This window comes from Nuphar pumila, chromosome 9 (assembly GCF_984573655.1).
Source record: "Nuphar pumila chromosome 9, dmNupPumi1.hap1.1, whole genome shotgun sequence".
NCBI classification, from domain to species: Eukaryota; Viridiplantae; Streptophyta; class Magnoliopsida; order Nymphaeales; family Nymphaeaceae; genus Nuphar; species Nuphar pumila.
The window spans coordinates 117,590,103-117,603,095 of record NC_143257.1 but is presented as its reverse complement, the minus strand read 5'-3'; the positions used below and the strand labels follow the sequence as shown (position 1 = coordinate 117,603,095).

General features: G+C 38.7%; 1 protein-coding gene across 1 annotated transcript; it reads left to right on the top strand.

The window, feature by feature from the left end:
* Positions 1-1,097: 1,097 nt before the first annotated feature.
* On the top strand, positions 1,098-12,122 carry LOC149829023 (uncharacterized). The gene is made up of 2 exons (XM_090017031.1): positions 1,098-1,430; positions 11,753-12,122. Exons 1-2 carry the CDS (start codon positions 1,251-1,253, stop codon positions 11,924-11,926), a joined length of 354 nt encoding a protein of 117 aa, XP_089873157.1. The 5' UTR covers positions 1,098-1,250; the 3' UTR covers positions 11,927-12,122.
* The last annotated feature ends 871 nt before the right edge of the window (positions 12,123-12,993 follow it).

The following is a 12,993-nucleotide window of genomic DNA, read 5'->3' as shown; positions in this document are numbered from 1 at the left end:
TGTAAAAATTTAAATATATGTACCCAACAAACAATAGTTTTTTAACACAGAGATTTTTCTTTGTCGAGAAAATCTGATAACAAAATTTATGACTAACTGACTATGGATGCACAACGAACCTAGCCAGCTCGAGCTCGACATGAAGCTGGTCCGTGCTTTAAATGAGCGGAGCTTGAACATAGTTCTAAGGCTCGAACGTTCAAACAAGTAGAGGTTCATCAGCCTACCAAGCTCGATGGGCTCGGATACAAGTATATATATAATATATTTGGAAAATTAATTATTATTGTAATGGTTAGGTTGTTTGTTTTTTATCAAAAAGTGCTGAGTTCGAATCAACTTTTTACTTTTTTGTTATATATTATTTCAGTCTCAATGAATAAAATAGGTTAGGTTCGAATCCCACCTTCTCCAAAATGATTTCTTTTTGGAATGCCTTAAAGCTCGGCTCGGCTTGAGCTATAAACCGAGCCGAGTCTGAACAATGCACTCAAGCTGGGCTCCGAGCTTGGACATAAACATTTTGAACCAAGCCGAGTACGAACAGCCCAGGCTCGGCTGGTGTGCATCCCTAGCTTTGGCTGTCAATTGGTGGGGGCCTGAACCCGAATTTTAGGGCATGTACATAAAAAAATGCTGGTCCAAATATTATTTGGGTCCCGAACCTGACCCGAGTGATATGCAGGACGGGTTTGATTTATGATTTTTGCCGGATATCCAACCTGACCTGACTGTTTTATATATATTTTGAGTAAAAGTAAGCTTGAAACTTTATAGATCACTGTTTGAGAATTTATTTTCCTGACCCAACAAAATTCGAACCCGAACCTGAATCTGGCAACTTGTTATTTGGGTGAGTTCGGGTACACCTTCATGGATTGGATACCCGACACCGTTGACAGCCCCACTCACTGGTCACTAATTGGGTTTCAATACTTGAACAAACCCAACAGAGATCCGACCCGCATAAATTCGACGGCTGCAAGTGCATTGGACGGTCCCATGTATGGGAAGGAACTGACGGTGGTGGCCGTGAACTCCCACAGAAGCATAGCATCAGACGCAACAGCAATCGCTCTCTCTCTCTCTCTCTTTGCTCCCTCTTCCTCCTCAACCCAACCCAAGCAAGAAGGCAAAAGCAAATGGCCTATCTCTCTCTCTGTTCTCTGATAGTCTCTGAATGAAACGAATGCATATGCATGCGGGAGTGAGAATGCATTAAGGGTAGAGAGAGAGAGAAAGAGAGAGAGATGTCGGTGAGGATCAAGGCGGTAGTGGACAAGTTCGTGAAGGAGCTGAAGGAGGCGTTGGACGCGGACATACAGGACAGGATCATGAAGGAGAGGGAGATGAAGAGCTACATCGAGGAGAGGGAGAGGGAGGTGGCCGAGAGAGAAGCCGCCTGGAAGGCCGAGCTCTCTCGACGAGAGGTAACCATCCACCACCATCATCCCCCTATTCCCTGGAATTCCATGGCGTTTTTTGATGTGGGTGTCCCTCGAAAACGCTTTTGGATTGATGACTTGAGGTATCAATAGCATTTTTTTTGTTTGGTTCTTGTGGGTCTCTTGATTCATGGGTGGCAGGAGGCGACGATTAACAAGAATTGGTATCGTTTTCCAATGTGGGTGTTTGGTAAAATTGTTTTCCGGTGTGTGACATCTGCTTCGTTTTCTTCTAGTTTCTAGTTGGGGTGTTTTGATTATCAGAAATGATATATGGTAGACGAGGGGTTCCAACAAAAATGTTTTTGAATTTGGTTTCTTTGGAGTATCTAACGGTGCCCTTCTTGATATAGCGAAGGTGCCGAAGTCTTCAATCTCTTTTCTTATTCGGCCGGAAAGGCCTTCCGGAGAGGGATGAATCTGGATATAATTTTTTGTTCTATAATGTTTTATGGCCCGAATCACTAGCTCCATATCTTTCTGAGAAAGGGGAAGCAAGAGCTGTAAATGATGATCTCTAGGCTATGGTGCTGTGGAAACGGGCTATTGTGTGTTCATGAAGAAGAAAGAGTACAACGTTAACGCTGTAAGGCATCAGCGAGATTTATAGGTGTGAGCAGATTTCTGATTAGGATGGATTGAAGAGGCACCGTGACATAAGAGGTCAAATTATCCCTAAATAATAAGCACCAAATTATGTACGTTATTGCTACTATAAGATGTTTCTAAGATCCCCCTGAAGGGGTTTTCGGTTCTCTGTAACTAAATGCACTGATTAAAGATACCATTGTCACACTTCCTTTATGACAAAAATATGTTCTCAATATGCTCTGAACTAGTGAACTGAGCAATTTGCACTAACTTTAGATCTAACTACAATAACATCTTTCTTATTTAAAGAGATATCCAGTCATATACCTGTCTAAGTGGCCAGATGGTGACATTAATTGGATTTGGAGTGTTCGGAGTGGGTGGGATTTTTAGAGCAATAGTTCTATGTAACTCTCTCGTGACCCTTCGTCACCTCATCACCTATTAATAAAATGGTTTTTATTTTCTCCTAAAAAAAAACTACAATACCATTTGTACTCGAGTTCTGGTGTTGGGTTGCACTATTATTTGTTCGTTGCAGTTGCCGTAGGAAATGTTGTTCTAATCTAAATTTGAATTTTTCATATGATCCTTTCCATTACGGATCTCATGCTTATATTCAAAGGGATAGAATAACTACAGATCTACTTTTTCGATATGAACAGTACTATCTCTACTTAACTTCTGTATTGGATTGCACCATTTTTTTGTCGCCATTACCTGAAGAAATATTGTTTCTTTGTAGAAAGTGCAATAAATTTTTTTTCTATCATTTTCATATATGGGACTCATGCTTAACTCATGTCCAAAAGGCTAATTGGTTTGTGAACCTTTGTATGAACTGTGAATTATGCTCTTTATGATCATCTTCTTAAACGTATCCTTCTGACACATCTTTTTGTAAATGCTTTTGATACTAGGTTCCTTGAAACTTTCTCTGTTCAAGTCCAATCACATCTTTGCTTCATATTATAACATGCAACTTGCGCAGTTCCTACTCTCATATGTTTGCATGTGAAGACTCAGTCAGCATTTACATGCACAATTTTAGAAAAACGGCACAAGGAAATATTATTGAAGTCTTTCTGCATTAATAATTTCTAACAGTAATATGCCTGGTTTGGTCAATTCTCCTATAAGAAGAAAAATAATCACATTTCAGACATGCTCCATTAGTGATTGCTCTGCACCTCCAGAATCAAGAAAAGTTTAAAAATCACCATTTAGACTTAGTTAATAACAAGTGGAATATTTTAAAACTGGACTTTTACATTCATGATAGTGGTTGTGGTGAGCTTATCTCTGACTCCCTCTTTATATTCTTTTCTCGAATTTCTGCCCATGGAGTTGTACCAACAATGGCCCTTCTTTGGAAATATATAAATGCTGAAATCTTCAGCTGCCAGACAAGTTCAAGGTTTCTCCTGGAAGACACTGCACAGTGTTATGAGTTGCTTAGTTTATGTTCTGCTATCTATAGCATGTTCAAGGAGGGCCTTCCAAAGGGAATTGCAATTTAGAGAAATGGCAGCATCTTGGCATGTGACCAGATCCGGTGCAATCATATTGGCTGTTTTTCACTCTGGTTGCTGCTTTATTGAATTGTTATTGGTTAAACACCTATGGTTTGTAGTGATAAAATTTAATACATTGGATTCCATAAATGTTTCAGTTATAAGAATTTCACTGCAAATCAGAAATGTAATTTTACGTGTGACTTGGGTGGATGAAGTTAAATGATGGTGGTTCTTTCAGATCAAATATTCATTTGGGGATGATTTTCTTGTTCATGCAGTATCGATCTTTCAGCCTCTAATTGGTTCATTATGATGTACTTTTGGGCCTTGATTTTGTGAAGCAATTCTGTTTTTGTAGAGCCATAATGTGTAGTAAGATCTTTCAGATTAGCTTTCTTTGGGATGTCATTTTCTTCTCTAGTATGATTTATTATAGGAGGTGATGCAGGGGGTCTGCAGTGGTTTGGGTCCAAGGATTTGGTGGTATCATAGAAGACAATGCCAGGGGAATTACAGAAGTGCAATTGCGCCACGGTAGGTCTCGCAATGCAGTGAAGAATGGTTTGCATCATAGGAAACTCCAGGAATGCAAACCATTACTTTCTGGATATAACCACAAAATTTCTTATAGCAACAGTCTGCTGTTCCTCCACAGAGCTTCCTTTTTGTGTAGTTTCATTCGTGCCACTTGAACTTCTTCTTTGGGGGCCTTACTTTCCTTCTGATGTCTTTAGATATTTTTTTGTTGATTACTTTTTTAACACATAGATGTAATCATGGATAGCAATTTTTGGGGAATATGTGGGATATAAGGGGGTTTTCTTATGAACAGAATACTTATTTAGGATTTCCTTAGTGTAATGCCTTAATGCACATAAGAAATGCACTGTTGAAGGAATGTCAATATGCAATGGGAATTGCAAAAAAGGTGCATTTTTTGTTACTTCTCCCTGGAGAGCTTTTATTGAATCAACAGTTCAACAGTTTTATATGAGCATTTGAATGCCTACTAGCATTTTAATTCCATGTTGTGCTGACCTGTTTTTTCATATATTTTTTACTCTGAACATAGCGTTTCACATGTATTTTCTTTCATCTTCTGATATCAGAGGAGACATATGCTCCGAGCACTGGTACATCTCTTCCTAGGGTATGCTAATGCTTGTATTGTCCTTTGACCATCAATTTTATTTCGTTTGTATCTTGTTGTTACTAGCTTTATAGGTTTGTTGCTGCCTAATCTTTGAGACATGCTTAATCTTCCTTCTGATTTTGTATATCTGATGTCACTCTATTTGACTGCTTACTGTCTCGTGTTAAACTTGATTCACATGTGCTAGATAGATCTGAGACCATGGCAGCTGTAGGCAGATGAAATGACTAACCACGTATAAGAGGTGCCTATCCAGCAGACAGTTCCTTCTCTGTCAGTCATCTCTGAAGGGTCTGTGGTAAACCTACAGATATCTTGCAAAGATTGTTATTGTTTGACTATGAGAACCCTCCTTGTTTTGTAGGAATAGTATTACATTTCAGCACTTTATGTTGACCAGCATAAGGGCCTCAGTAGAAGTGAAGGCAGTTGATGTAGAGGATGTTGTAGCAAAGTGGAAAAGTGAAACAAGTGTGCAAACATTCTATTTATTGAGCACCAAATTTAGATGGCATGTTTAAGTGCAAAGAGTGGATGGAGAATCCATTACCATAAGATAACCAAAAAAATGGAAGCAGAAATTATAAAAAGAAACGACAAAAAGAATTTGGAAAATGCCCAAAGATAGTTTCCTGTGTTTGTAAGAAGGTAGTTAGTCTCACCCCTCTTAGATCCTGGTGGTTAGGTTGGTAGATCTAGACTGACTACCTGATGTTGTGATTTAGTTATAGTTCTTAAAACATAACTGGAGCTTGTGATATAAAAGGTTCGAACAAATTGTGCAATTAGGATGGAAAGATCAACCAGAGGTATACCAGCAAAGCTCTCTGTCAAGCATTTAATTTTTCAAGGATGTTGAAATTCTTCAATCTGTCTATAAGCAACATTTGCAAAAAAACTTTCTTTGAGAGAGAAATTATTGTCTAGGTGTATGGTGACTAGAATGTGAAAAAATTGACAAAAAAAGGCATAAGTCTATAAGGCATCTCAAACTATTGAATTATTCATCATTTCTTTTATCTAATAAAATTCACACCTTGTCATCTCCAATGTTAACTATGTCATCTAGGTACATAAGAAAATTGACAACAGCAAGCATTTTTTATCAGACAGCTTCTGTTCAGCATAATGTGAATCATACATTCACTATGGCACTTGTTATTCTTTCATATCATGGTCGAAGTGTTTGTTTTTTGTCATAGAAGGCCTCCATTAATTGCAGAAAAGAACCTCTAAGCCTATCCAATTAAGTTATATGACATTTCATCTAATTTGCTATTTGGATATGAATTTTGTATACCCATTTGGTTAAAAAAATTGTATAGATCAAGCAATTTGATATGTTCATAAAAGAAACAAGTGCAGGAGTTTCTTCGAGATTGCTATCATGGTTAGAGTATTCCTCAGCTACAGGTTATCCCTTGTCCAAGAGATCTTCAAGATTGATTTCGCATTTGCAATATTCCTTAGCTACAGGTTAAGCCTTTCCTGCTTAAAAGATCCATCAGGTCGATGCTCCACTTTGTAGACATGCTTGCTTCCATCAGTATTGTACCCAAACGCAGGTGGCTGAATGATCATGTTTTGTGCTCCATGAGATGCAAGTTCGTAATAGCCTTCTCCCACTTTCTGGCCTTCCTTTCACTTTATGGTGCTCTAACCTGGGCATGACAGGTGTGCTTAGAAAAAATGTGTGAAACCTAAAGAGCCTCATGATATGGAGAGGACAGATAAGAAAAAAACCCAAATGGAGTAGTTGAGGCTCTGAAAGAATGACAAACTTGAGAATTGGATGTAAACCACACACACACACAGTCTTATTCTTGCACAAAGAAAATTAATTGTAAGGTATAGCTTTGTGCACCATGAGTACCTTACAATTACAATATCTCTTCCTTATATACCTTCTTACAGTCCATAGTCAGCTTAAGTCTTATTCTTAGTCTGAGTTCATGCCCCTGTTAATTTCTTGCCAATTCCCTTCGCACAGTCTAATGTTTGAGGGTGAATTGAAAAATATAATGTGATGCACAGAATCTAGAAGACAAAATCTGGAAGCGCCAGGGTAACCTGGTCTAGAGGTAAGAAAATTAATGGTACTGAGGCAGATAACTGAAGTAATTGTGATGAAACATTGAAGGACACTAGAGGAAGCTTGGAGTACCACCAATAAATGAGAAAACTAAGCAGTTTCATTGGAAATTATCTCTATTTGCTATACGGTACTTGAAGCATGCCAGTGTGAATGGTGGCATCGAACAAGTTGAGAGATCTGGGAACAGGTAATCCAATAGATGCTTGAAGGAGAGAGCAACATGAACATGGACTGTGGTTATTCTAATATTATCAAGATAAGGACCATATACAGCTTGCTTTGCTGGATATAGCTCATGAACCTTGTTATTTATGCATGTTCAATAACTCAATAGACTTGTTTTCAGCAACTTATTATGTCATTCTGGGGCTATGTTAAAATTTAGTTCCATTTTTTCTTCTGTGTTTGGCATCAGGTTATTCCATTGTAACTGGAGCCATCTTTTTTAATCCCTGACAAGGCTGGGGAATTAAGGACCCCTCCTTTATTGGGGTGATATATGAACAAGAGCTACAAGGGGAATATGTACAAGGAAATATACATTAAAATGATGGCCGGAACTCCGGCCGCTCCCTCCAAATAAGAGAGTCACCATGCCTGCTGTTTTTAGAAAGTAAAAGGCATCCATGAATACTAGGACTAGAAGGCACCATATGCAGAGAACTGAGAGACTGCCTGATGCAGGAAAATTGGTCACCCACAGACCTAGTTCCTTCCAAAACCGACTGCATCCAAGGTATCCAAAGCTTGTTATTGGAGGACATGGGACCTCTCCCCGGCAGGAAGAAAATGCAAACTGCTTTCCAGACAAGAGGTTTCAGGAAAGAGTAAATGAGACTCCAAACATGAAACAACAGCTGCAATAAATGCGCCATCATTTGCTCTCACAAAAAATGCTAGACGATCTTGAGATGGTTGGCGGTATGACACAATTTGAATATCAATTCTTGCGAACATGTGGAGGGGGCCAAGGATCAGGTATAGTGTTGAAGCGGGTCCAACACCGAATGAGGACTTCGTGGTCCAGCTTCCAAGGTAAAAAATAATCTGAGCATGAATACCATATTTCACGCTTAACACACTTGATAGAATAGCTCCGATCATCATGAATGATTCTGTTACAAGATGCCCACATACATGATACATCCAATAACTATATGAAACGCCACTCTCCAACAATCTTGTATCCAACAGAATTTCAATCTTCTGCCCTTCCACCACTGAAACTCTTCATGTAATGAGTGACAAGGATATCTATGAATATAGAACCTTGTCGTCACTTCCCTCCAGACATTGGCCACCACAATCCAGTCCACAATTAGATGTTGGCACTAACTCCTCTGCACGTCTGCATAGCAAGCACTAGTTCGCTAGTGGAACTCCCAGGCGTTGAATGCGATCTAGAGTGGGAAGTTTGTGTAATGTAGGAAACCCACAAGGGCGAGAAACCTAGGAAAAGAAGGGTCTTTTCAAGAAAATCCCAATCTACATGGTCATAGGCTTTAGTTAAATATACTTTTAAACAAACCGATGGGATGTGATAAACTAATAGAGTCAGTAAGCTCATGAGCCAGGAGAATACTCTCTTGGATGTTCTGACCTTAGAGAAAGGCTCCTTGGTTGTGGGTATTAACAAAAGACAATATAGATCTCATCCTATTAACAATAACTTTGGCAATGATTTTGTGCAAAAAATTGCGAAGGGAGATAGGACGGAAATCAGATAGACAATAAGCATCAGTGACTTTAGGGATCAAAACTAAATGAGTAGAATTGATAACTGGTTATTTGACCAAGTAAACTGAGTCTGGGGATCACTACTCCCCGTGCAGTTGATGAAGTTCTCAAAGTCTCGGCAAGAATAAAACGAAGGAGGCCAACCCGTCTTATCACACCGTGAGTGCATGCAGTTGAAATCTCCCATTAGAGAGAGAGAGAGAGAAAGAGAGAGAGAGAGAGAGAGAGAGAGAGAGAGAGAGAGAGAGAGAGAGAGAGAAATAAAATCATGCATCAACAGAGGGAAGAGGTATCACCTAACTCGACTTTTAGTGTCCATATAGACGTCCACAGCCATGAATAGTCACTGTCATTCAATATGAAAGAATGTCATACGAAGCCAAAAAGTCTTTGCTAGACAATCCTGAAGAACTGGAGCTGTGGTTGGTGACAGTCTGCCACATGCATTTTGTTTTCTGCAGATTCTCATAACTCCTCTAAAAGCAAGAATGTTCTGCAGCATCTTCTACAAACTTGACTGAATATAAAGCCAAGATTGTTATCTTAGTTGTTGTGCTTGGGTTCTTCTTTTATACCATAACCTGTAGTTCCACGACAAGCTTTTGTAGAGAACAGTGCACATATAAGTTGATTGCTACGTTGCTTGTGCTGGCTACTCTTTAAGTTATTTCCTATGTAACATGTACACTCCATTTAGGATGTCGTACCCGTGTACCACCACCACCGGACACAGTGCAGGTACGCCGCGGATTGGGTCCTGCACTGCGTTGGGTTGGGTAAGAAAAAACCCAACCCATGTCGGGTATTTTTAAAGAACCAACCCCCCCCCCCCCCCCCCCCCCCCGACTCTCTCTCTCTCTCTCTCAGCCCCTTGCAGCGTCGCTCAGCCTCTCGCAACGTCACCTCTCTCAGCCCCTCACAACATCACCTCTCTCAGCCCCTCGCAACATCTCCCTCTCCGTGTAGCTCATGTACTCCTCTCGTCTCGCCCCTCTCAACTCTCTCTCTCTCTCGTGTAACCCCTCTCTGTCTCCCTCTCTCTTGCTCTCGTCTTCCCCATCTGTCTCCCTCATGATTTCCCTCTTTCATTTTTTTTTCATTTTTTTTCATTTTTAAGGTGTTTTTCGATTATACTTTTAGATATTCAGACCGAATATAGATTGTCTATTTTCAGTCAAAATATAGATTATTAGATATTTTTTACTGAATATATCTAATATTCTAGATATTTTATACTGTCTATTATCTATTTATCTGAAATTGTTATTAGCTTGTTACAACTTGTTTCTTAAATGTTAATTTGTTACTTGTAGTTTTAGCTTTACTTGTTATTGAATTTTGATTCTTTGAATAAAAGTGGTTAGCCTGTTCTGTTACTAGTTTAGTTGGTTGTTAAATATTAATTGTTTAAATGTTAAATTAATTTATGTTGTCTTGTTGGAATAATATATTTTGATTTTTGGAATTTATTTTATATTTATGTAATATATATATATATATATATATATATATATATATATATATATATATATATATATACTGCCGTGTCCCCGTGCCCACATTTTTTGGAATTGCTGTACCCGTACCCGTACCCATGTGGCGGGTTATTTCTCAACTCTAATTTTTTTCGAAGCTTAGATGGTTGATTTTGTCATGGAATAGCAATTCATTGCTACCTTCCAAACATCATTGGCTATATCTATTGTGGGTCTGCCAGTTTTAATGTGTAATTTAACTTATGTTCAAATATTTGATCATTGCTAGCTACATAATAGTCTCAACTGCATCTTTGTCATAACCTGATTTAGAGCCAGCATAAATGAAGTTTCTTGGTCATGGATCACCAATGACCAGAAGGGATAGCCCTAGGTCTATGTGAAAATCTGAATCTGTGGCACATAGAAATTATAAGGGGTTTGTATGTGTTCTTTGTGTTCATCAGAAGATTTCCACACCCTGTTAGGCTGGCATAACAATTTGCTGGTCTGCCATGAAGTCGCAAATAGGGTAAGAGAGGCTGCAGGTGGAGCGCTACAGCATCGTGCATCTGTGGCTCCATCAACCAGATTCGGTCTGCCACGAGCAAACCAGAAAATGTGGATGCTCTGAGCAGAGGAATTGAATGCAGCGGCAGCGGTGGTGGTGGTGGTAGTGGTCATAGTGGTTGTGATTGTGGTAGTTCAGACAGACATGGAAAAGAAACAGTAAGGGTAGCCGAAGCGAATGGCCATGGCGCAAGAGACGATGGGCAAACTATGGGTGGAGCTCGAGTAGGTGATGGCGAGGGAGGAGGTGCAATTGGTTCTGTTGCCTACCTCGCTCTCTCTCTCTTAAAACTGAAGAGTTTATTTTTTGCAACCAAACATCAGTTTTTATTGGAACCTTAAAATGAGGTTTTAAGAGATGAACTTCTAGTAAATTTAATTTTCAAAACACATTTTTTTTTACAAAAATAGCATCTGAAAAGTTTTTAATCATACTGATTTAGAATTGTTGTTCAAGATCTGCAACTTAAGATGATATTCATGCTGTATTACTTTAGATAAAAATTTTAATGTACATAATCATGTGACATTATATTGTCCTTGTCATGTCCCATACCATGTCTGTGTCTATGTGACATAGCTGCAATGTTTATTTTTGGTATTTATTGCATATACTAATATCACATCCATAACTGCATCATTTTTTCAACCCACCATTTTTTTATCACTTTTCACAGATTATTTATGTTGTGTATGATGTAGCCTTTTTAAACAGAGACACAATTGAATAAAGCATAAATAGATATATATTTACCCTGTGAATATAGAAGATTTGAATTGAATCAGAAAGATGGCTACTGCTTGATGGTAATTTTTCTGTCAAGACCTTGAAAACATAATGCAATTTTAAACTTCAAGGTTTGTTTTCAGGAATTAAATAAACAAAAGTTCCATCTTGAAATGTTACTAATAAACTGTAAATTGCTACTTATTTTTGCAAAGGTTTGTTTTGTACATACCGATCTGTAAAAACTGCCATCAAAATTTCCTGCAGGATGGTTCTCAAACAATTACATTCTCTAACGCTATCAGTCATTATTTGCATTGTATTTGAGTTGATTATAGTCGAGCTTATCACATATAACTTACATACATCATGTATGGAAATGCTTTTCTTTTTTAGCTTAAATGGTGATTTCTCAATTTAAACTTGGTTTCAACTTTTGCAGGTAGAGATTGCTCGTCAAGAGGCAAGGTTGAAGCTTGAACGAGAAAACTTGGAAAAGGAGAAGAGCGTCTTAATGGGGACAGCATCAAATCAAGATAACCAGGATGGTGCTCTGGAGATCACAGTTAGTGGAGAGAAGTATCGGTGCCTCAGATTTACTAAAGCAAAGAAATGAAATTTAACAATAACAATAAAGAGAAAGAAATGGATTCAACTGGTCTTTTCTCTGGGTTACCCGAAGTGATGCTCATTCATATTTTCTAGAATTGTGAAATTGTTTCTCTTTGTGCAGTTTCTCTTTCTTGGTTTCTCATGGCACTATTGCATGTGCCCAAAACATCAATGTCGACAGTATCAATTTGTGTTCTTTATCTTTCTGTTGCTGATGCTTGCATTATAAATCAATAGGTGGCCGAGCCATATAATGGATCAATGACGCTTAGTACAATATCTTGATCCTGTGTATGATCTGGCCCTGTAGACAGAAGTACCTGATAGGGTTCTTGGATGCTGCAAGTATTGCTTGGTTGTTCCTTCAAAAAAAAAAGTATTGCTTGGTTGTCATCTTGTTGAGAAGTTTAACCTATTGTTTTATGGTACAGTCGTGTGTGAATAAGATCTGTTAATCTATAGCTGCAAGAATCTGCAAGGATTTTCTGACTCTTGGACCACCTTATTCATCGACTCTTTTTAAGTTTTAATTTTTGTAGCTGGTTTATACTTTTTTTCTGGTTGAGCTGTTCCCTCCTGTTGCAGTTTCTATTATTTTTGTCTGCTTTTGAGATTTGTTGGTAGTGCTCTCCGTATGGAAAAAATATCTGACGCGATGCTCCATTGGACTTTTGTTTCCACAGTAAAAGGGGTCTGCTTTCAATGTGTTGCTTTACAATATGTGCCGTGTGTTCCATGGCAAGTGGCATGTCTGTAAACGTTCAAAAGATGCATTTTTACATACCCATTTATCCTAGTCTTTGACCAATGTCCTGGTTCAAATCATCTATCATTATCCGAGCCTTTTTTGGGATTTGGGTCGCAGAGTTTTGGATCTAAGAAGTAGGCCTGGCTCTCCATATAGAGAGTCATGCTGGGTAGCAGCTAGCCTCGTATGTATGAGCAATTTAGAGGTGTCAATGGGTCAAGACCTGGTGGGTTTGGATTGGATCTATATCTAATTCTGAGATGCTGGCGCCACGTCTGGACTCATGACCAACTGGACCTACATAGGAAAAACCATACCCTGTC